General features: G+C 62.8%; 2 protein-coding genes across 7 annotated transcripts in view; one reads left to right on the forward strand and one right to left on the reverse strand.

Moving 5' to 3' along the window:
• Positions 1-3,050: 3,050 nt before the first annotated feature.
• Positions 3,051-12,268, forward strand: ENGASE (endo-beta-N-acetylglucosaminidase). 2 transcript variants are annotated; one of them, XM_030295973.1, is made up of 14 exons: positions 3,051-3,236; positions 4,769-4,836; positions 4,989-5,190; positions 5,955-6,103; positions 6,868-7,025; positions 7,574-7,722; positions 8,015-8,180; positions 9,076-9,179; positions 9,497-9,605; positions 9,778-9,968; positions 10,505-10,653; positions 11,120-11,225; positions 11,502-11,616; positions 11,778-12,268. In XM_030295973.1, the coding sequence occupies exons 1-14, from the start codon at positions 3,130-3,132 to the stop codon at positions 12,237-12,239; spliced, it is 2,235 nt and encodes a 744-aa protein (XP_030151833.1). In that variant the 5' UTR covers positions 3,051-3,129; the 3' UTR covers positions 12,240-12,268. The 2 variants fall into 2 exon arrangements, with proteins under 2 accessions (XP_030151833.1, XP_030151832.1); XM_030295972.1 differs by having other exon boundaries at positions 3,053-3,236; positions 11,117-11,225.
• A 4,107-nt stretch (positions 12,269-16,375) lies between these two features.
• Positions 16,376-23,302, reverse strand: part of RBFOX3 (RNA binding fox-1 homolog 3) — a 419,860-nt gene continuing 412,933 nt past the window's right edge. For 2 of the 5 annotated variants that reach the window (XM_032591119.1, XM_032591118.1), the window contains exons 10-15: positions 23,057-23,110; positions 22,722-22,854; positions 22,074-22,113; positions 21,102-21,163; positions 19,932-20,010; positions 18,228-18,287 (exon numbers count right to left, since the gene is read on the reverse strand). In XM_032591119.1, the coding sequence (XP_032447010.1) occupies positions 18,243-18,287; positions 19,932-20,010; positions 21,102-21,163; positions 22,074-22,113; positions 22,722-22,854; positions 23,057-23,110 (413 nt within the window). In that variant the 3' untranslated portion in view covers positions 18,228-18,242. Of the gene's footprint in view, positions 16,427-18,227; positions 18,288-19,931; positions 20,011-21,101; positions 21,164-22,073; positions 22,237-22,721; positions 22,855-23,056; positions 23,111-23,302 lie in introns of those variants that run through there. The other 3 variants (XM_032591116.1, XM_030295979.1, XM_032591117.1) reach the window with 2 other exon arrangements.

A 23,302-nucleotide genomic window follows, 5' to 3' on the forward strand; every position in this document is an offset into this window, starting at 1 on the left:
CCCAGAAGATTTATACAAAAATGTTCATTTTAACATTCAAAAAATAAAAGCAAACAAATGCTTCTGTTTAAGTTGCCACAGGTGGGCAGGTTGGAAAGTGGCCGGTGATGTGTTAAAGTGACAGCGTATTAAATAACAGTAAAATCGGACATGTTAGAGCCATGTAATTCAACATGGTTCGATTTCAAAAGGATTGCTGGGTGAAAAAAGCAAGATACAGAGTAATCTGTACAACATGATGCTATTTTTATCAGACACAAACAATGTTCTATAGTTCCAGCTACTACTGGAAGTATTTTATTATTTTTTTAATGTTTATTTATTTTTGAGAGGGAGAGAGAGAGAGAGAGAGCGTGAGCATGAATGGGGGGAGGGGCAGAGAGAGAGAGGGAGACACAGAATCGGAAGCAGGCTCCAGGCCTCTGAGCTGTCAGCACAGAGCCTGACACAAGGGCTTGAACTCACGAACCGTGAATCGCGAGATCATGACCTGAGCCAAAGTCAGACGCCCAACTGACTGAGCCACCCAAGACCCCCAGATGTTTTAAAACATCTCGAAGGAAAGAGGCCTAGCTGATGACGTCCTCAGTAGGACACTGAGGCATCTCTGAAGGACAAGGGGAGGCCAGGAAACCAGGAGGGAGGGGGGTTAAAAGGAACGTTAATTTTCTCTAGAGCACTTTAAATTTTTAAAAGGGGAAAGTGAATGTAATGTTTGTGTAGGGGCCGGGCAAGGGCAGGCAGTCTGGGTATGCCATTTTAGTGTCATTGGAGTGACTGTGTGTCCACGGAGGGAGGCACACAGGCTGGCCACATGCAGGGGAACACATCCTGTATTTTATCTGGAAATCCTACAAGGGTTAGGGTTCCAGGGGGCCCAGCCAGATCTCAGAGAGGTCTAGAGCCCCAGCAGGGAGCAGTGTGACCTCAAGGCAGACACGGGGACCTCCAGGCTCGTCCTGATCCCCAGAGAGGCCAGGAGCCACGAGGGTCAGCCGGGAAGGCAGCAAGCAGGGGCCGACACAGAGGTCACAAGACCTGACTGTCCCCTGTCTGCCTAGACCAGAGGCTAATGCTGTGCAGAGGCGCAGAAAAGAGAGGCCTGGGCATATTTTCCCCCCAGAGACTGAGCATTACCTAAGGACTGTTTAATGTATCTCTAAGAACTATGTTTTAATTGTTAGGACAAAAAGCTTATTTATTTACATTTATCACTAAGCTGCGGGTAAGTGCTTGGGAACAACTGGTTAAGTACGGACCACAGACTTCATATCCTCTGTGCTCACCTGATCACAGCTGGAGTGACTTTTGTGGCCCTGCTCCCCCTTCTCCTGGCGAACTCCCCAGCACTTTGCAATCTCTGTCCTCCCCGTGGATCGCTGTCCCCTGCTCCACGATGGCCTGTCCTCCCGGCAGTATGGCCCGGGCTCAAATTCCACAGCTTGAATCATCACGCCGTGCTCAAGGTTTATGGACGCTTGGGGCCTCATCAAGTTCAAAGTCTGCAACCACGGTAAAGAGGCCCACTCAACTTGGCTTGGGAGCAGCTGCAGCCCAGCGCTGGACACTCCCAGCTGCACACAGGGGTGTCAGCAGCTGGGAGAGGAGAGCCTCAGGCTGGCCCACGCTTGGCCCTGCAGGCCCCAGCCCTGCGTCTGGCCTCCTTGAACTTCCTGCTTCTGAAACAGGACGTCAACTACTTCCATTCTGACCTCCGATTAAGTTCTTCCAGCTTATCTCTTAACTCAGGCAACAGATCCTTCGGGCAAAGCATCCCGTGGTGGGAACAGAAAACTACCCCCCTCAAGCATCAAGAAGTGCCCTGAGCTGGCAAGACCCCCATGATTGACCCCAAGACAGTGATCCACCTGACCTCCGCTGCCCATCTGCACATATCCACCGCCCTCTGTCCCACATTTTCCTTATATCAACCTGGAAGTCTTTTCAGCACTTTGGAGACAGTCTTTGAGCCGATAGTCTGCTGTCTTCCCGGTGCTGGGCTCCCTGAAATAAATTCCTTTCCTGTTTCCCCACTACTTGTTTCTCTGTCTTTGGATTCTGTTCAGCAGTGACTGCCTGAGACTGGTCTGTTTGGGACCGCGGGGGCCAGGTGCTCATGGATTCCTCTCGCCGGACTACACTTCTCCCTGCTCAGATCTCCTTCCACCACTTTTACTGTGAACAGTGCCCAAGATGCTGGGAACGTGCCTCCTCTGAGAAACCCTCAGGCCCTGTGAGCTTGGGGGCCCTACCTACTGCAGAGTGCAGATTCAGGGTGTAGAAAAATATCCATGCCTCAGTGGAACACGATGCGTCGTCTACCACACATCCAAGCAGTCATCTGACCCCAGCCTTGCTCTCTCTTTCACAAGGTGTAGACTGTCTCTCGGGGAGCTCAGGGATCCGCGCCCCCAACCCCACCCTGCAGAAAAACTAGTTCTGTCTCTACTTACATGTTCATTTTCTACTTACATGTTCATTCTGTCTCTACTTACATGTTCATTGAAGGGTCTCCTTTTCTATTCTCTTTGAACTGGTTTTAACGTCTGGCTGATTAACGAGTTTAACGTCTTCTCTGATTAACGAGTAGAAATAAAGCCTTTATCACTTCTCCCTACTTAAAACCCGAATGAGAATTAGGATTTCACGTTTTCCTGAAAATTATCTTAGACGAACCGAGCTCGGCTCTCACTGCTGCAGTTTACTGACTTTGGGACCTTTGGGACCTTTGCTCGTCTGCAAAAGGGGGCCGGGGGGAAACGGAGCGAGACAATACGAGGTCTCCAAAAGCCGGCCTCAGCGCCGCCACGGACCCGCCCCCGCGCTTCGCCGTGGCCCCGCCCTCCGCCGAGGCCCCGCCCCAGGCCGTCCTCCGACTACAAAGTCCCCACCGCTCAGGGGCGAGCCCAGAGCCGGAGCTGGAAGTCCTGCGGTCTGGTGGGGCGGAACAGCCGTACGGCGCAGTAACCCCATTGGGCGGGGGCGGGGGGCGGGTCCTGGCTTGCTATTGGTTAGCGGCAGAAGGCGGGGCCGGATCCAGGCCAGCGATTGGCCGGTGTTCAGCGGCGGGGTCTGATCCAGGCCTGCGATTGGCCGGAGGCCGGCCGTGGCGGCGGGCGCGGCGTGGTGATGGAGACCGCGGGGCCTAGGACCCGGGCGGCTGCGCGGCTTGGGGCGCACGCGACGCGGGAGGAGCAGCGGAAGCGGCGACCTGTGCGCCGGTGGCAGCGGAGGAGGTGGGCGGGGGTCCGGCGGGGCCGCCATTGGCGGTGCTGTGGGTGGGAAGCTTGTGTGTCCTCGCCCTCGCCCACCGCCGTCGGCCGTGGGTCCTCGCGGAGGAGGCCGGCTGGTGTCATTCGTACCCTTGCTGGACAGGAAGGGGGTGGTGCCTGGAGCGGGGATATCTGCACCGAGTCTTTAGGGAGCAGGTGGCGAATGGGAAGAAGGGTGTTCCAGACGCGGGAACGGAGTGGGCAAAGGCTGAGGCACGGAAGGGATGGACGTGCCCTTCGGCGCCCATGCTTGGTTTTTTCTTGGGACCTTTGCTCACCTGGGGGGACGTTAGGAGCACCCCTCTATGGCCTTCTTGGAAACAGCATCCCTAACTTCGTGTTAAACCCAAAAGGAGACCAGGGGTGTTTCAGACGGAACAGGGATGGAGTGCAAGCGGCTGCCCGCTGGTGGGGACGCTTTTGCTCCTGCATAGGAATGTTGAGATGGCTCACGCTCTGGTACAGACCAACAAGTGTTCTGACAGTTCCTGGAGTGGGGGTATTGGGGGAGACAAGCTGAAGGACCGAGAAATCATCAAGAGAGAGGGAAAAGCACAGCCATAGGATGAAATTCGCAAGGGAGCACTTCCCAAGCACTTAGCACATCCACTTTAATGAGACTTGAATGTCTCATCCCATCCACTCGCCTGGCAGGTCTCAGGGTCTCCTAAGAAAGTCACAAAGAAGAGGCCATGGATGTTGGTAGGTTTAGACAACTTCCGCTTTGAAGCCCACAGCCAATAAATGGTAGCTGGCCGTGTCTTCTTGTACTCTGATGACAATAATTGTTTTTAAAAGAATGATAATTTGGGGGCGCCTGGGGGGCTCAGTCGGTTAAACGTCTGACTTCGACTCAGGTCGCGATCTCACGGTTCGTGGGTTCGAGCCCCGTGTCGGGCTCTGTGCCGACAGCTCGGAGCCTGGAGCCTGCTGCGGATTCTGTGTCTCCCTCTCTACCCCTTGTCCGCTCACACTCTGTCTCTCTCTCAAAAATAAACATTAAAAAAAAAAAAAAAAAGCTAATTTGGTTTTATCCAGGCTTTTCCAACTTCACGTACTGAAAGTGCCCTTTTTTTTTCCTGTTAGAATCCTCCACGGCAGCTGGGGAGTTAGTATGGCATCCACAGAACATACCCACAGAAACGTGGACTGGGGAGGAAGTGTGGCCCTGCTCTCTGGGGCCCTGAAACTCTGGTTCTGTGAGGTTTCCTGGCCCTTGGCCAAGAACCCGTGGACTCTGCGAAGCACGACTTTGGTCCTGCAGGGTGATGTCTGGGTGGCTGGTACAGAGGATGGGCTGTTCTTCCGACAGCAGGAACATCGGTGCCTACTGGCCTCTTTATACGTATTCCCGTAGCTTGTATTCAAACCCTAAGTCAGAGAATAGCACCGCCTCCCCTCCACACGTCTGGATGGAGCCTAGTCCGTGTGCTTCTCAGTGTTGTTTTTCTTTACCCTTTTACTTAAAAAATTTTTTTAACTTCCTCCTTGCTTAGAATCGGGGAGGAACAAGAAGAAGCAGTCTTTCGTGAAGTGGTCAGTTTTACCCGGGATCCTCTGCCAGGTGAGAAGGACCGAGGCTCTGAACGCTGTCTCCGAGTTCACCCCTGGGGCTTCGGGGCAGGCCCGCCCCTTCCTGGTCTCCGTTCTCGCTCGGTTATTGTCAGAGCGTCTCTGCTAATCCATCGATTCCTCACTGTTCCCTCGTCTGACCAGCTAGATATTATGACAAGGACACCACCAAACCCATCAGCTTTTACTTACCTTCGCTGGAGGAACTCTTGGCGTGGACGCCCGATGCGGAGGACAGCTTTAATGTGGCCCTGGAACCCCTCAAGTGTCGGCAGCCCCCTCTGAGCAGCCGGAGGCCCCGGACGTTGTTGTGCCATGACATGATGGGCGGATACCTGGATGACAAGTAAGGCTTTGCGAGGACATCGCCTGACGTTAAATTTGTTGCGTGTTTTCCTTCTGTGGGACCGGATGGAGGGGAAGGAGGGAGGGACGGTGTGGCAGAGACAGCCAGGAGCCGGGCCTCTGGACCAGACCGCCGGGCCCGGAGCCCGTCCCTTTGGCTCTGACTCCGTGCTCGGCCCACCGCTCTGAGTGTCCTACTCCGCCCCTCCCCCAGCCAGGGACGCTTCCTCCAGAGTCGCCGGCGGTGCGCTCAGGGGTCTTAAACGTCTATAAAATACTCTTGGACGGGACGATAGATGGGCAGGCTTGAGTCAGAGTCGGCCACCAAGGGACAGGCCGAGGCAGGTGGTGACGTCTCGGGTGCGGCTCATGTGGTTACCCGCCCGACCTTACGTGCACGGAGACCATCCTGGAGGAACCGTCAAGGGACTAGTGTGGGGGACACCAGGCGCCTGGAGCTTTTGCGTGAAGCCTTCCGCTTCTCCTTTCTTCTGTCTTGTCTGGGTTTGTGGAGGCTCAAAACCGCCGTGGGGTCCGGGGGTGACTGCCTGCACGGCCCGGTGAACACGTTTCCCTTAAGACCTCCCGAGATAAGGACTGAGGTGTCGTTCTGTTTCTCACTCGACCCAGCGTCTACACTGTGCGCAGCGAGCTCTCGGCATCACTGGCCGCGACTGAAGAGGATCTTCCCTTGGGGCCTCGCTAGTCTCTTTTCGTTCTGGGGTCCCCGTGTCCCGGGTCCCGACTGCTGTGTTTCTCACGCAGGTTCATTCAGGGCTCGGCGGCGCAAAATCCCTATTGCTTCTACCACTGGCAGTGTATTGACATCTTTGTGTACTTCAGCCATCACCTGGTGACCATCCCCCCCGTGGGCTGGACCAACGCTGCCCACAGGCACGGGGTCTGTGTGCTGGGTAAGATCCCAGGGCTCGCCTCCCACTCAGCCAGGCTCGGTCGCACACCTGCCAGGTGTCGCAGGGGCGAACAGGCTAGGCCTTTGCTTCTGAGCGAGTAGAGCTCGGCGCCTGGGGCCGCCTCGATAGGTCAGGACCGGCCAAGGCGGACTTCCAGAAGGGGCCGGCCACGGGGCCACTCTTGCAATTGCTAGAGAGACAACAGAGCCATATGCGGCGGGCAGACCGGTGGGCATGGCCGTGTTCCTGGAAAACGGCGTTTATAGGGGCGCCCGGGGGGCTCAGTCGGTTGAGCGTCCGCCTCTTGATTTTGGCTCAGGTCGTGATCTCACTGTTTATGAGTTCGAGCCCCGTTGTCGGGCTCCGCGCTGACGGCGTGGGGCCTGCTTGGGATTTTCTCTCTCCCTCTCCGCCCCCATCCCTCCCTCCCCTCTCAACATGAGTAAATAAACTTAGCAAAACAATACAAAACAAAACGACAACCTGCGTTTATAAAAATAGGTGGTCTGCAGGCCACAGGTGGCCGGCCGGTCCCTGGATGGAGTGAGGCTTCTCAAGCTTTCTTCACCGGCCCCTGAAACATGTATTGGCTTGTTTAGCACTGACTGCTGGGCCCTGCCCCCAGGGCGTTTGGTTCCCTAGTTGTCCGGGGACAGCCGAGAAGTTGAATGTCTGCCTTGAAGGCCACGCTGATGTACTGTGGCAGGAACCGCGCTTTGCTAACTGCTGGGTTCGCCTGACCTCGTCTCTCTCTGTCCTGGCAGGGACTTTCATCGCCGAGTGGAAAGAAGGTGGGCGGCTCTGTGAAGCCTTTCTGGCCGGGGACGAGCGCTCCTACCAGGCGGTGGCCGATCAGCTCGTCCTGATCGCCCAGTTTTTCCGTTTTGATGGCTGGCTCATCAACATCGAGAGCTCTCTGAGTGTGAGCACGACCTTCTCCGGTGCCTGCCCAGCCCTGTCGCAGGCGCTGTCCCCCCGCCGCTTCCCCAGCTAGGCCTGGCGGGGCCCGCACTGCGGCCGGCTCCCCGTCACGGCGGCGGGAGCCGGCCCCACGCATCTCCGTTCCTCCGAAGCGACGCAGAACCTTCTCTGGCGCTGTGTCCAGAAACCTGGGTTGGCCGAGCTCCGTGTTCTCCTTCAAGGAGACCCCTCTCCTCCTCCGTTTGCTTTTCTTGGGCCACGCGTGTGGCTTCCCTTCCCGCCAGCCTCCCCCCTCGTGGCCTTTAATCTTTTCTTGGTGGCCGTGCCCGTTATCCTTCCTGCCTCAGGAAGGGAGGAGAGTCAGAGGCCAGGTGGCTGGACCCGCCCTTCGGCGGCTGTGGGGTGGAGGGGCTCCTGGGACCGTGGCTTCTTTGGTGTGTGTCCATCCGTTTGCTTCTGGGGTGAAGTGTCCTCCTCTACGTCCTGTGTGGGCACTTCTGCCCGACGTCCCTGGGCCTCACCGAGGGCCTTCTCTTCACCCCTCTCCAGCTGGCCGCGGTGGGGAACGTGCCCCCTTTCCTCCGGTACCTGAGCACGCAGCTCTGTCGGCAGGTCCCGGGGGGCCTGGTGCTCTGGTACGACAGCGTGGTGAGCAGCGGGCAGGTCATGTGGCAGAACGAGCTCAATGAGCAGAACCGGTGAGCCGGGCGGCCCCCTGGGTGGAGGGGTCGCCGGCAGTGCCGCGTGTCTCCTGGAGGCCTGGCGCACTCGGCCGCCCCGGGGGGGGGGGGAGCGGGAGGGGCGAGAGCGACGGGGGGCCCAGCTGGCACTGTGCCGGGGGTCCCCGCTGTCCGGGGCAGCCTCCGTCCCGGGCCTGGAGGCAGCCCCGGCTGTGGGTTATGAGTGGAGGCGAGGGAGGGGGAGGTCCAGCGTGGGCGGCCCCCGTGCCTCCGGGTCCGGGCCTCACGGCCAGTCCCTGCCGCCTCCCAGGATCTTCTTCGACTCCTGCCACGGCTTCTTCACTAACTACAACTGGCGGGAGGAGCATCTGGACAGAATGGTAGCGCAGGCCGGCGAGCGCCGGGCCGACGTGTACGTGGGAGTGGACGTGTTCGCCCGGGGCAACGTCGTCGGGGGCCAGTTCGACACCCACAAGGTGGGGGTGGCCCTCGGGGCCGGGGGTGGGGTGGGGGTGGTGGCCGGCGTGCCTTCCGCGGGCCTGGTTTTCTTGTGGACCTTCCGTTTCCACCTGCACTCGAGGGAAACTGAGGCGACCTTCTTCCCAGAGTGGGGAAACTGAGGACCGGGGAACACCGGTGACCTGCCCCGAGGCCAAGCCGAGCCCCGAAATCCTAACTTCCAGCCCCTTCTTGTGCTCGGGTGGTACTTGTGTTAGGTGTTGATGGGCAGCAGCACCGTTCGGACCTCCGGCCCGAGTCTCTGACTCGCTTTTACGTCTGTCGGGACCGTGTGCTCCGGAAGGGCACTGAGTCGGCAGTTGGAGCCACTGGGTGGGCCGGGGGGACCCTGGCAGGGAGCTGGGGGTCTTTCTCCGGCAGCTCAGGGCTAAGGACCCAGGCAAAAGAGCGGTTTGGGGAATTGCTGGCTTAATAGCTAGAGAGGTTTTTCTGGCAAGGCAGCAGTGAGGAGAGAGAGGAGGGGTTGCTGGGGCTGAGCTCCTGGTGTGGGATAAGTAGGGAGTCAGCTTGTCTCCCGGGCTGTCAGCCCCGCCCCGTCCCCAGTGCCATGGGGATGTTCTTGCTCATTAATTAAGCTCTAAGTGAATAAATTAATCCAATAACCGAAGATCCTCTCCACCCGCTGCGAGTCTGATAACGTGATGACAGGTACGGCGCTGGAGAGGCAGCATGTGAGAGCCGCCCCCCCTGCAGCCCCCTGCCGGCCCAGAGCCTTCCTTCCCGGCACTGCTGCAGCGGCCTCTGCTGGTGGGCTGAGGAGTGACGGGGACTGAGTTCGAAGGCCCCCTCAGAGCTGGGAGGGAGGCGTCGCGCTCGCGGGGAAGGGGCGTCCCCTGACTGCTGTCTCCCTAGTCGCTGGAGCTGATCCGGAAGCACGGATTCTCGGCCGCTCTCTTTGCCCCTGGCTGGGTGTACGAGTGTTTGGAGAAGAGGGATTTCTTCCAGAACCAGGACAAGTGAGTCCTGTCCCGCGGCCCAGGGGCGTAGTGATGGCCGGATGGGGGCTCCGGCAATTTCAAACGTGTCTCCGGGTAGCTCAGGCCTTGCTCTCCACTGACCTTCCCAGGGCACACCGGGCAGGGGGAGGGGCTCAGCTCGCGAGAAGTCAGCTACCTGGGGTGCTTGCGGGCGGGAGGGTCCTGGCGACCAGTTAAGCGGCAAGGGTGGAACCTGGGGTCCCCGAGGGGCCGCTTCCGCAGACAGCCGTGGCCACTCTGGGAGGGATGCGGGGGTGCCTCGGGTCGCAGAGAGTGAGTCCAGGCTGTCTCTGCAGGTTCTGGGGCTTGCTGGGACGCTACCTGCCCCCACACAGCATCTGCTCTCTGCCCTTTGTCACTTCTTTCTGCCTGGGCATGGGGACTCGAAGAGTGTGCTACGGCCAGGTGCGTGGGGCTCCCGGTTGGGCCGCGTCACCTTTGGTGTGCCCTGGGACAGGTGGGGGGCTCGGGGGCGTGCGAGGGATGGCCGTGCTGCGCTTCCCCGTCCCCCCGTGTACACGGTGCCCCCCTGGGCCCCCAGCCCCCCCCCCTCCTCTGACGTGGCCTCGTCCTGCAGGAGGAGGCGGTGGGGCCCTGGTACCACCCGAGCGCCCAGGAAATCCAGCCCCTGTTTGCAGAGCACAGGCCGGAAGGGGACGGGCAGGGCTGGGTGAAGACGCACTGCTGCCTGGAGGACGCCTGGAACGGGGGCAGCTCCCTGCTCATCCGCGGGGTGATCCCGCCCGATGTCGGGCACGTGGCTGTGAGGTAGGCGGGTGGGGATGAGACCTGTTGGGTCATCCGCTTCCCCCCACCCCTGCCGATCGCGAACCCCCACCCCTGTCGGGCGGCTGGGCGGCAGCAGCCGGGATGAGGACAGACAGAACCGGGTGGTTTTTACGTACGGTTCTCCGGTTCTCCGTCTCAAGCGTCTTTGAGCGGGTGGGGCGGCAGCGCGAACTGGCTGCACAAACCACCCCGGCACCTCCTCGCCTCGCAAAACCGAACCTGGCCCCGCAGAGCAGCGCCCGTCCCCCCACCCCCACCCCCCACCCCAGCCACCGCCCTGCTCGCCGTTGCCGAGTCCGACCGCTTCTCGTTCCTGTGGTCGCAGAACCGAGATCTTTGGGTCACGGAAGGATGGGGGGAGGGCCGTCCCCAGCCTCGGGCGGGACCAGAGCGCACGCCCTGTGCTGCCCCGGCTCCCGGGTCCTGCGGGGAGAGGCTGGCGGGCGTGGGCGGGAGCCAGCTGCGGCGTCCCCGCGGTTACGCTGTGGCCCCTCATCGCTGGCCTCCTCCCACAGGCTGTTCTCCCTGCACGTCCCGGTGCCCCCCAAAATTTTCCTGTCCATGGTGTATAAGCTTGAAGGGCCTTCGGACGTTGGGGTGGCGTTGGAGCTCACCACCGGGGACGCGGGCAGCTGTCACGTCGGTGGCATCTCGACGTTGAGTGGTGAGGGGGTAGGGTTGGCCCCTGCCTCTTGAAGGCCTCCTCTGTTTCAGGGGACGCCTCAGGGAAGGGGGGTCTAGAAAGTGCACCGGGGTGGGCGGAGGCAGGCAGGTCCCGCCTCTGCTGTGGTCCAGGCCTGACAGGGAGACTCCCCAGCCAGCCAGAGCCTGCGGCCCACGGCCCCCACTGGGCAGCACAGCGTGCCGTGGGGGACTGGGTCTCTGTTCCCACGGAGACGTGGGGATCAGGCCTCCCGCCAGCCATGGCACTGAGAAGGAGGACGTCTGTGGGGCCTGGGGGTGTGGGGGCTCTCCGCCCTATTCTTCCCCCGAGGGCCTCAGCCTGTCTTGGCAGGCCCTGGGCGCCTGGTGCCACCAGGGAGCCTTCTGGCCTCCAGAAGAGACGCCTCCCCGTGTGGTTTCCTTTGGACTCTCCTCATTCTCAAGTCCTGGGTCTCCTCCCGCAGCAGAAGCGAGCTCCAGGCACAGCCCCCGCCCCCTCCGGGTGCCCCCCACCAAGCTGGCCAGATGGGTGGGCCACTGCGGCCAGCAGCTCAGCGGGGGCTGGGTCCAGCGGTGAGTGCCTTTTCTTCCTGTCGAGACTCCGGCAGGGGATGGCCACGTGGTGGGGGGCACCCGAGAGCCCCAGAACCGGAGGAGTTCAGGCGGCCCCGTGACACAAACCCAGGAACGCTGCTGGGAACCGTCACGGTCATGCCTCACGGCTGGGGTCTCCCGCTGACCACAGGGACCGCTTTGGGATGGGTCTCCCTTCCCGACGTGGCTCGGGGCCTGGAGGGCGCTGAGCTGAGGTGGGCTCCTTGTGACCGGCCTCCGATTGCCCCCCCCCAGCTGCTACGAGGTGAACCTTCGGGGCTGCGTCCTGCAGGACCTCTGGGTCAGCTTCTCGCGGCCTCCCGGCAGCCGGGAGCAGGAGGCCTTTGTCTGCCGCCTGGGAGAGCTCCAGGTGAGGCGGGCGCCCTTGCAGAGGAGGGGGGTGCCGCCTGCAGCCGAGCCCCGCCTGCTCCCGCGGCTCGCGGGCCGGAGGGGTGAGGGTGCCAGCCAGTGGGAACGCGCGGGGCCGGGCGCCCTCGGCCCCCGCGGGCTGAGCCTTCTCCCTCCCGCCAGGTGGTGGATGCCAACAGCCTGCTCAGCCCTCTGCCCCGGGTGCAGGCCATCAGTGTCTCCCGGGTGCGCTGGCAGCGGGCCGCCCCCGAGGAAGAGGAGGAGGAGGAGGAGGAGGAGGAGGAGGAGGAGGAGGAGGAAGAGGAGCGGCGCCCGGCCCGGCTCCGGCTCAGCTGTGCTCTGCACTGGTCCTACCCCCTGTCTCACATCCGATGCTTCCGCATCCACTGCTGCAGAGCGACCGGCTCTCCTGCGGAGGGGCCCCCGGGGCCGGAGAAGCCCGCGCTCCTGGGCCTGGCGTTTGTCAACCAGTATCGCGTAGTGGACCTGGCGGTGGCAGCCGCGGGGCCAGGCACGGACGGCCGCGTGGAGTTCCTGGTGGAGCCCGTCTCCAGGGAGGGATTTCTGGTGCCGAAGGCCGAGTGGGGCCGGGCGGCCCTGCTCTACTCCTGGCCCCACGCGTGAGCGAGCATTAAAGCACAGACCCTCCCGGCCTCGAGGCTACGGCTGCTTCTGCGCCGGGGCCCCGCGAAGCCTGCAGACGACCACAGGCCCCTGGGAGGCTGCGGGCTGGGGCTTTCTTGTGGGGGACGTTGCTAATCGGAAACCCGAGAGGTCCGTTTGCTGGGTGGGCGATTTCCTGGGGTGAAGGAGCTCTGTTCCGTCTCCTCTGTGGAATACGGTTCTGCAAGTGACAGAACTGGGGAAAGCGAGTCCCGTCCGTCCGAGAAGGCCGCTTCCCAATGGGCCGAGAGACGCTTACGCTCACCAGGCTTGAAGGAGGCGGGTGGTGGTCTCTGAGCAGCCCAGGGGCGATTCCCAGGGTGAGGGCTGAGGGCGGAGTGGGGGGAGGGTGCTGAGGACTGAGCCCCTGGCCGGGCTGGCACCAGGTCGTACCTGCCCCCGGGCCAGGTGGGCTGCCCCAGTCCAGACCATCCTGTGTTGCGGCTTTCCCAGTTCGCTGTCCCCGTGAGCTGGGGCCACCTGTGGGGCATCTCACGGGCCCCGGGTCCTGCTGTGTCTCTCCCGGGTTGTTGGTCCTGGCGAAGCTTGCACGGAGGCCGTCCTCTGGGCCCCTGGGCCAGCCCGGGAGGCCCAGAAAGGCCCTTGGCCTGCAGCCCGGCCCCAGCCTGTCTGCGGGCGCTCTGGCTGCCCTGTTCCATCACATCCGCTTGCCTCAGCCTCTCCCAGGGTGAGCCGCGCTACGGCCCCCGGAGAGGTGTCAGCAAAGGCCCTTCGAGGACTCTCTTCACTGGGCCGCCTTCCTCTCTTGCCTCCTCTGTCTTCTAGCACCTTCCTTTCTTCTGCCAGTGGCTCTGCATGGGGAGGAGGGGAGGGGGTGAGGGAGCCAGAGATGGCTCCTGCAGTCACACAGCTCCCCTGTCGATCGCTGGGCCACTGTGCTGACTTCCTAGGGGTGGGCTCTCCACCCCGAGGCCTTGCCCGGCTCCTCTCTTGGGCCAGAGCAGTGTCGTCACTACCGGGGTCTCACCCTGGGGCTGCCCAGGGCCAACGTTGGGGGTCACTTGCCCATTTCTCTGTCCTCCACCCATGCTATGAGAGGTGGAGCGGTCCCAAGGGCCAGACAGTCCCAGCCAGGGGGTCACACCTAAGGGGTGGCCTCGGGTCCAAGGCCAGGGGTCCACGGACTTGGTCTCACGCTGTAGGGAGGAGAGAGGCCACCAGGCGGCAGTACAGCCACAGCGCCTCAGCCGGGGGTTCAGAGGGGTGTCGGGGTGGCCTTGGTAAACTCGGCCAGCAGGACAGCAAAGGGGGTCTCCTTCGGGGTTGACGTTTGCCCAGGCACCCACGTGCCCCCTTCCCGGTGAGACAGAGGAACAAAGTTTTACTCTCCGAGTCCCGTGCGTGGCCTACCCAGCTCAGCCCCCGGTGGGGAATGGGTTTGCCCGGCCGAGGGGGAAGTGCTTCATGTGGAACAGGATGGTGACTCCTCTGACCAGCTGGGAAGCGCAGGCCACCCACGACCCCTGGTTGTCCCTGCGGAGCTGGACGGCTCAGCAGACTGGTGGGAAGGACCTGAGCCACTCGGAGCTGCTCACACAAGCGTGTTCGCGGTTTGGAACTATCCCTGGAGCGCTTTGAGCCTCTCCTGCTTCGTGCCCCGGGGGACCGGGGTGGAGGCTCCTGGCCTGCTCCCTGCGTCCCCAGCGGGGGGAGCCCCGGGTGCCCCGAAGCCGACCGCCTGCTGTGACGTCCAGCTCTTCATTCACGAGGCCTGTTTGCTTAATTGCTGGTTCCCCCAAATGTTTTATGCAGAGAAGGAGGGAAAATTTATAGTGGCCGTGACCTTCTCACAGTCTGGGGGGCAGGCGATTAGAAGCGAGAGACCACGCAACCCCAGCTCCCCGGGAGCTCCGTCCGCGGCCTGCACACAGCAGAGGCTCTGGGCAGGAAACTTAGTATGTTGGCATTTCAGCCTGTGCCCCTGCGGTGGGTGTAATCGCTCTCAAATAAATTGTTCTGCGTGAAAACAGGAGGAATTCAAGTTGGTGAGCTGAGTGGTGGGTGGGGCAACCTTGCTTTTGGACTCTGGCCCAGCCCCCCACGCCCAAGGCTTCTCAGCTCTTGATTTGACCTGTGCTTTCCTTCCGGTCCTGCTCCCTCTTCGGGGGTGGGGAGGATGGCAGGGCTCTCTGCGCCCCAGCCTTCCAGGGGCGCCCCCTTCCCCTGCCCCGCCCCCGGGGCTCTCCTTGAAGCGCGGGACCGGGGCTCTGCCCATCGCCCATCACACCGGTAGAGCCCGGGGCGCGCTTGGGATCTGAGGGCCCTCCTCCCCACGGCGCCCCCAGCCCCGTACCCTCTCCCGCTCGCACTTGGCTGGCCACAGCTGCTGCTCGGCACCACGTTGGGCCCGGCCAGGCGCCGGTGTGGGGTAGCCTCTGCTCACTGGGAAGGGGCCCCGGTGGCGGTCTCCCCCGGAATGTGCTCGAAACGTTACAAGCATTACCGCAGCGGGGACGAGGCGAGGCTCCAGGGGTACGCGTGAGCCCTGCCTCCGGCTTGTCCTGGGTCGGGTCGGGAAAGGAGTGCGGAGGGCGGGGGCTCTGCCGTCTGGCCCAGAAAGGTGTCCGGACTCCCCTCCCGGGCCGCGGGGCTCCTCCCGGCCCTCCACCCTCTGCGCCCCGCCCGGGAGCTGCCAAATCAAAAAGCGTCGTCCTGGTTTGAAGAAAGAAATCTTTATTAATAATCTTAATAATAATACTGTTGATTTGAATGGTCACACCTTGGAAGCATACAGAATGGTAAGAAAGGAAGCCTGGGGCTCGGCTGCAGTCCTGGGGGGCCGGGAGGGCGGGGCCGGGGGCGGAGCTGCCGCAAGAAGAGGGGGCTCTGGACGGGAGGGGCGGGGCGGGGCGGGGCTCTGTACAACAGGAATAGAAAAGGGGCTCACTTCAGGAGCTGATGCTGAATATATAAAGTGAGGTGGTTTTTTTTTTTTTTTTTTTTTTTTTAATTTTTACGTTTCATGAGACAGTGGAGCCATGTTGGGAGCCTATGTTTTTTTTTGCTGTTCCCCACTCCAGCTATCCCTGCCTGGCCAGGGCCTCCTCCCTGCTGCCTACGGTCTGCTCTCCAGCCACCCTGGGACCGGACCCGGGCACCCCTCTGGGCCTTTCCCCACCCCTCGCTCTCCCTGCTCTGGCCTGGCCGTCCAGCCCCGCGGCACCCTGACTCCGGACCTCACCGTGCTGCACTGGCCCGCCCGCCCTCTGCTCCCCTGCAGGGCAGCGGTGAGGAGGGCCCGGTCCAGCAGGCGGCATGAGGCCTGCCTTCCCTCCCACAGACCAGGCCCAGGGCCGCCTCCAGAAAGGGAACAGGAACCGGCCAGAGCCGGCCAGAGCGTGTCCTCAGCCCCGAGGCCCTTACCCTCCCGATGCTCTTAGGTAAGGGGAATGATCCTGTCCAGGCTGCCCGGGAGCCCCCTCACCGGACTGGGGGGCCTGGGCGCCCCACAGTTCTGGAACCATGTCAGCCCTTCCTTGGTGTTGGGGTCGGGCCCCAGGGCTGCTGGTCGGACCGGCTCTGGTGGCCTGCAAACGCCTTCGCTGGGATGTGGGCACTGGCGGCACGGCAGAGTGGGTGAGCTGGGGCCTAGACGGCTGGACGTGAGGGTGACGGGCACGGGCTGGAGCCAGAGACCCCGGGAATGAGTGGCCGCCCCCCGCGCCCAGCCCAGCCCAGCCGTCCCCTCCACCGGCACGGTCGGCAACAAGGTCAGGTCCCGCCGGCTGCTCTCCCCCGCGCAGGCCTGTGGCCCGTTCCTCCGCTGGGCCCCACGTGCCCTGGGAGTGGGGGGCCGGAAAGGAAGACTTGGTAGAAAACGAGGCCCCTTCCCCTCCTGCTCTCCCCGTCCCGCCAGCGCCGTGGCCGGGGAGGGGTGGGGGCCCGGGCGCTCTCCTGGGCGCGGTGCCCGCCGGACGTGCTCCCTCGCTGCGACGTGCGCTGCCACGCGCGACTCGGACGTGGTGGATGCTTCTTGGTTTGGTTGGTTTTGTTGCTGCTTGGATCTGAACATCTTTTTTTGTTTTGTTTTTTGTTTTGTGATTTTTTTTGTTTTTTTTTGTTTTGTTTTGTTTTTGTTTTTTGTTTTTGCCCTTCACGGTCCAAGAAGGAAACGGTGGAAGCTTTCACTACAACAGAAACAGAAAGGACTTGCAGTTTCACAGAAGCAACTGCCAGGCGTGCGGTGAGGACGGGACCAGCCCCAGCGGCCCGCACAGGGCGCAGGGCGGGCGGACGGGTGCCGGGCCCCGGGTCCCAAGGTCCTAGCGCCTCCCCCCTGCTGCAGCCTGTCCCCCCCCCCCCCCCCCCGCCCCCAGCTTCCGGGAACCCATCATCCTCTGTGAGCTGACTTTAAAGCAGACCTCGTTCTCCAGGGCAGAGAGTATGGGCTCGCAGTGGGAAGAAGTGGGGGGCGGCAGGAGCAGAGAGCACAGTGAAGCTGGCCGGCACGCGCAGCCTGCGGGCTCTGCTAGGGCTGAGCTGGGCAGGGGGGGGCCCGGCTGGCTCCGGCCGGCTGAAGACAGAGGGCGTGGTGGGTGGACGGCACAGCACAGGCCACGAGGGGCCCGGACCCAGGCGGCTGAGAAGGAGGGGCTCTGGGCAGTGGGAAGAGAGGGCCCGGCGCCCAGGACACGATCCGGCCACTCCACCAGCCGGGACCCGGTGTGCCCTGGCCGGCGGGGAACCCACACCCGCTGGCTGGCCGCGCCCGGAAGCCCAACTCTGGCGCGTCAGGGCACCTGGGATTCCCCGGCCCGAGACACTTTCTCCTGTAACGGAGGCAGGTCCTGACCGCGCAGCCTCCTCCAGAAGCTACCGGGGCTGTCTCAGGATTACCGGCGGCCCCAGCCAGAATCTCCTCCCTGGACCCCGCACGGTCCTGGGACCTTTCTAGAGGGGAGGCTGGCACCGAGTGCAGTTCTGCCAGGAAGTCCCGCGATGGGCCTCCCCCTGCTCCCGACCTGCTCCCCCCTCCTGAAATGGACCCTGGCAAAAAGATGTCTCCAAGCCCGGGGGAGGGGAAGGGTGCCGTAGCCCGAATACCAACACAGGTGCCGGGCTGGCCGGGACCCCAAGTCCGGCAGGGCCAAGGTGCCATCCCCGGGGCCTGGCAGAGTGGGGTGGGGGCTGGGAGAGCCTGCAGCCAGAAGTCACCGCGGGCGGGCTGAGGGCGACCCCTGGGGCCCTGCAGGGCCGATGGCTTTGTGCGTGCGTGCGTGTGTGTGGGGTGGCGGGGTGCAGGGGAATTTCCTCCTAGATTTTCCTTTCTTACAACAGAGGCTCAGCAGCCCCGAGGCTGGTGTGGCCACGGCAGTTTCCGCCTTGCACGTGTGCTTGTGACTGGTTCGGCAGGAAACGTCAATAAACTTCAATCAGAAATGTTAGTTTCAGCCGGACGGGGGTGAGGAGGGCAGAGACGGCTACTCCTGTGACTAGGTGAAGGTGGGAAGGGGGCACCGTCCCCGCGTCCCTCCCTGAACCCCAGGGGAGGGGCAGTGGCTGTGGCCCCCGCTGGCCGCTGGCGTGGGGGGGGGGGTCTCCTGTGGCTCCACAGACCCCGGGGGATGATGGGGAGTGGGTGTCGCCCTGGCGGGCTCTACTGCCAGCTCTCGGGGAGGGGGAGGGGGTCTCGTGCCCAGCCTAGTCCCTCCCACTGTGTGCATACCGTACCTGAAATGGCTTGGGGGTCACAACGTCAACAAAGTCAAAATAGGAAGCAAGGTTTCAGACACACAGGGGTAACCAGGGTCAAAGACACACACGCCATGGTGAGGGGCAGGGACACCAGCTGGCTGGAGGAAAAACCTATGGACTTTAGCGTCGCGTGCCGCTGACTGGGGGGGGGCGCACTGTCCTCCCGGTGGCTGTGCCTGGTTTTGGCCTGCTGGGTGTGGTGTGTACTGGGCAGTCAGTGTGAATGCTGCTAGGGGCTGGGCCCTCTTGCTAGTAGGGGGTGAAGCGGCTGTACCCTCCTCGGCAGAGGCTAGCCTGCAACATCAAAGATGACAAACAGCCAATCAGTACCGCCTTGTGGTAGGGGGGGAAAAAGCAAAAAGAAAAAAAAAATAAGGAAAACCAAAAAGAAATCGCTAAGTCCCATGTTTTAAGGCTGGCCTTGGGGAGAGCGGGTACCAGTTACCATGGCAGCGGGGGGGGGGGGGGCCCTGGGCTTCGTTCTGTCCTGGTGGTGGCCTGGGGGCCAGGAGGCTGCTGGGGTCATCAGCCCCGGCACTCCGGGACAAGGAGGTTTGAGAAGCCTCTTGACGACTCTCTAGGCTCGGGCCTGGCCCTCCCGGGGCCCCTCTCTCTTTAATGGGTCGGGGGAGGTCTGAGTGAGGGCCCCACCTCCTCAGAGCCCCTTGGGGGCTCTGGTGGGTGGACGGACTTCCTCTGTCAGGGTTCCCCAGGCCTCGGCTCCACCAGGAGAGGCTGTGGCTGCTCGCCCAGCTCCTCCGGGCTTTAGGGGGTCCCTGGGGTCCCTCCTCTTCCGCCAGGGCCTCGTTTGGGCCTGGCCCTGCGTCCGGCTGAGGAGGACGGGTCCTGGGTGCTCCGGCTCCTGTGTCCCTGGGCTGCGCTGGGTCAGGGAGGTCTCTGCAGGAACCTCCTCCCCACCAACCAATTTCAACAGGAAATGGGAGCGGCAAGTGCCAGAGGGGAAAAAAAGAAAATCTTACAAGCAAAAATGAGAACATAAGAGGGGCCCCTCTGTGAATCAACGAAAGCTTTTAGCCAGCAGCTGCATGGTGGGGGGCGCCCTGAGCCGAGCCTGGAGCCGAGGGACCTGCAGAGCGCACTTTTGGGGCCTCTGTCCGGGGAGGGGCCGGCCCCCAAGAGGCCTGCTGCTGCCCCCTGTGGCTGCTAGCTGTCACTGCAGACTGCCTGGGATGCGGGGAACTTGTCAAAAAATCAAAGACAGAACAAAAATGGGGAGGGCGTAATCAAGACCAAGGGAGATGGAACAACGTATCCGTACTGGCTCCGAACCTCCTCCCTCCTTACCCCCCGAAAAATGTGTTCATCTTTGATGCTGGATGCCAAGCTAGCTAAAAACCGACATCAACACCCCCCAGGGCCGGGGGTGGGTGGGCACAGGAGGCGGGTGACCACTGGAAGCAGGTTTCGGGGTACAGAGTGAGCTGGGCTGCATGTGTCGACAGCTGGCCATACACACACACACACACAGACACACTGGCCTGCACACCTCTGGTGCCGAGAGCCGGCCGGGAGTGCGTGGGGGGGTGGGTGCTGGGAGAGCGCTGGCCCCAGGGCCGCCGACGGGTCTGGGTGGGAAGTGGGGGGCAGCCCCTGTCCCTCTCCTTGACGTGAGGAAAAGCGCAGCGACAGGACACAGGGGGACGGTGGCGGACACACCCCCACGAGCCTCTGGAGCCTCAGAAGACTGGGCAGAGTGGGCGGACCAGGATGCTCCCAGAGGGCCAGACGTCCTCACTGGACCTGCCTCCCTCGAAGTCCCCCGGGGGCTCAAAGGGGCAAGTCCTCCCCCAGACTCCCAATCCAGGCCTTGGTCCTCCCAGGCGCCGGTCAGAGGTCTGGGTCATTGTCCTCAGGGCCTGCCCACCCCAGCCTGTCAACGGCCAGTGCCTAAGGCCAGGCGGCGCCCCTGCTCCTTACCATGGTTCCGATGCTGTAGGTCGCTGGGGGGCCGATGGTGTGGTGGTAGGGGTCGGTGGCCGCATAGACTCTGCCGTAACTGGGGAGAGAGGGAGGTGTGGGGGGGTGATGGGGGCAAGTGAGGGGTGGCAACGGGCCCCCCACCTCCTCCAGTGTGGTCCCGCCCGCCAGGCCCTCCCTCCCTCCTCGCCATCCTTTCTGCCTGTTGAGAAGGAAGCGTCTGGAACACAGCTGGCCACCCTCCTCTCAGCTCTTCCAGCGTGTGCTGTCCCTGACGAGGGGCAGGCTGTTCTACCAGGGACCTCGTGGAAGGAAATGGGAGTCCTCACAGAGCTGGGGTGGAGGGAAGAGAAACCTCGATCCCCGGAAAGAATGAGGGCAGAGTGCTCAGAGCAGGGAGGGGGGATGGGGGGGACATGGCCCTGTGTCCCCCTGATGGCCTTCCTCTCAACTTAATTCTGTGTGTGAAATGCCACCTTCTTGTAGGACAGGGCTGGGCTGAAGGGCCTGCCGTGCACCGGACAAAACCCACACGTGAGATGCAGCGAGGAGCTTCGAGAAAGGTGCGGGTCCCCGGGTGCCACCAGGAGGGACAGTCAGGTGGTCCCCAGGCCGGCACCCACCACGTGCATGCCAGGCTCCCCTAAGCAGGAACTCTGTGCCCAATGGACCAAGCGCCCATGTGCTAGGCTAGGCCACCCCTGGGGGACCTGCCTCCAAACACAGAGCCACCCCCCCCAGCCCCTGGGTGTGCCCGCCACTGGGCAGAGGGCCGGCTGCTCTCAGATGGCCACACTGCCCACCTGGTCTCGCCACGGCCACTGGGAGCCCAAGCTGCTGCCTCTCCTTCTCCGAGCTAAAGGGCCTCAGACCCTGAAGCCCCGAGAAGGATCGGAGGCGCGCCCACGGGCAGAAACACAGCCTCCTGAGTACCCTTCCCACTCCGGGGCCTCCAGGGCAGGAAGGGACTGAAGAAACCGGGGAGGGGGGGGGTGCCCCGCTGGCTCAGGGGTCTCGGATCTGCTCTCCTCTGTCCAGATTCTGTGCCGCCAGGGGGAGCTGCCCCAGGCCCAAGCAGTAGTGAAGTCTTCCCGTCTGTCTGAGCCCAGCCCTGTAGGGACCCTGTTACCCCATCGTCTGTCTTTATCCCGACCACGGCCCCAGCCATACCTGTCGCTATAGGCCGCGGCTGCTGCTGCAGGCTGAGCGTATCTGTAGGCTGCATAGCCCCCCTGCAGGGTAAGGGGGAGGGAGAGATGGCACAGAGGCTTAGCGGGGCTGACGTGGCCTGTCAACCTTCCCCTTTCAGCCAGGTGAGGACTGGCTGGTGGGTGTAGGCCTGGGGGCACCTCGCTTCTGGCCTAATGGAGACCTAAGGACCATAGATTATCAAGTGGACCGGGTTGAGGTGAGGCAGGGGTGTCTGTTCACTTCCCCATTCAACACACTGGTGGGTACCAATTACGTGCCTGGCTGTGTTCGTGGCCTTGACACATGTTAAGTGCCCACAGACCTGCCAGCAGTCCAGTGGGCCCCTGATTTTGATGCCCGTGGGCGTGGAGAACCCATGGCTGACTGGGTGCGATCCTAGATACTGGGAAAGGTCAAGGGCAAACCCGGATCACGTCTCGGCCCTGGCACAAAGGGACTGTTGGATTATGGGCAAATGCCCACGATGGAAGCAAGGTCTCGTGTTGGGCTGGGTAGGTGCGTGAGAAGGGGTTGTCAGCTGGGGCTCTGGGCTAGAGGAAGCAGCAGGGGGAGCCCCACGAAGGGAGAGAGAAGCCACAGGAACCCACCAAGGGGTCTGCCCTCGAGCCCCTGCCTCCTGGTCTCTCTCTGGGCCTCTGTACGGGACATGGGGTACCCACCGGGGCTCACTCGGTGACCCCAATGCAGTTAGGGATACGGGAGAGTCGCCCCTGCCCCCATCACCCAAACGCCCTGGGGACTGGAGAAGACATGAGCACAGACAGCCCAGGCTCCGCTGTGCCGAGGTCCCCAGGGACCCACTGCCCTGGCACTCTCACCCTCTGGGGTTCCGAGGATGAAGTGGGATGGGGTGGGGGAGGGCAAGACCCTGGAAATCAGCTGAAGGCCTGGACAAGCCCCACCCCGCCCTCCCCTCCGGACCGCACTTACATAAATCTCAGCACCATAAAAGCCGTCCTGATACACGACCCTGGAAGCAAACGGACAAGAGAGTGGTGGGCAGGCCGGCTCCGGCGTCTGCTGAGGAGGGAGGGGGCAGGGTGCCAGCCCTGCCCATGGGACTGGCATTTTAACAAGCGTTTGCTCCAGTGCCCTGTTTTGGTATAACAATAGAGTAACACCCTTGCTGGTCAGTTCCTCTCTCCCACAAAGCCAGGGGCCCCGCGGCCCCTGTTGCTTACCCTCCCCCAACCCCAGCCCAGGCAGCTGTCCCCCCCATCCAGGCAGAGGGCACTGGGCCCCGGGGAAATGGTCCAGGGAGGGCTTCGAGCAGGCCCTCGCTGAGCTCAAGGGCCAACCACCGTCCCATTAAATCAGCTGGCAAGGCGCCGGGGCTCTAAATGTCCCCCAAATGCCAGTGAGCCTTGGCGCCCATGGCAGGATGGGGTTGGGGTACTGATATGGAGGCGACTGCAGTGCAAAGGTCTGGGGGTTCCCGACACCCCCTCCCCCCCCACCTTCCCGCAGTTCTGGAAAGGCTGCTTAGCCCCTCCGGCTGCCCAGGGCCTCCCCCCCCACCCTCCACGCGCCCTGGGCTTCCCCCATGCCTCCCTCCCAAGTGCCTCCCCAGGTACTCACGCTCCATAAGTTGGGATGGGGGGCGGGGGCGGCGCAGCCCGAAACGTATTATACACGGCCCGGCCCCGACCCCGTAGGTGCGCGCCCCTGTAGGCTACGGCCGTGCCCGTGGTGGGGTAGGGGAACCCCGTCACTGCAGGAAAGGGGGCCAGAGAAGAGGCGGTGAGAGGGAAAGCCTGAGGCCAGGTCGAAACCAGCCGGCCAGTGCGCAGCCACTGCTAGCCCGGCACCGCCCAACCACGCCCGCACGGCCACGCCCCTGCCTGGCCACACCCACCCGCCGGCCACACCTCCACCGGCCCGGCTCCGCCCAGAGTGACCGCTCCAGCCTGTACCTGCATAGAATTCAGGCCCATAGACTGCGCCCACCACGGGGTTTAGCTTCCAGCCTAGAAGAGAAGCAAAGAAACCCAGTCACCGTTTCCCCCGTTCTCTCCCCACCTCACACTATCCTGGGATCCTCCCACCTTAGGCGTGGCCTCTGCAGCCCGGCGGGAGGCCGGCCCACCTCCCTCCGCGGTCAGGGCGGGGAGAGGAGACCCCGGGCCCCTCTGGGGATGTTGCAGGCTCACCGGCTCTGA

Source organism: Lynx canadensis, chromosome E1 (genome assembly GCF_007474595.2).
Source record: "Lynx canadensis isolate LIC74 chromosome E1, mLynCan4.pri.v2, whole genome shotgun sequence".
Classification (NCBI taxonomy): domain Eukaryota; kingdom Metazoa; phylum Chordata; class Mammalia; order Carnivora; family Felidae; genus Lynx; species Lynx canadensis.

Coding starts and splice junctions, on each gene's coding strand:
- ENGASE (XM_030295972.1), top strand. CDS start 3,130: ATGGAGACCGCGGGGCCTAGGACCCGGGCGGCTGCGCGGCTTGGGGCG. Junction 10,654..11,116: donor TGGCATCTCGACGTTGAGTG/GTGAGGGGGTAG, acceptor CTCCTCCCGCAG/CAGAAGCGAGCTCCAGGCAC. Junction 11,226..11,501: donor AGCGGGGGCTGGGTCCAGCG/GTGAGTGCCTTT, acceptor GCCCCCCCCCAG/CTGCTACGAGGTGAACCTTC.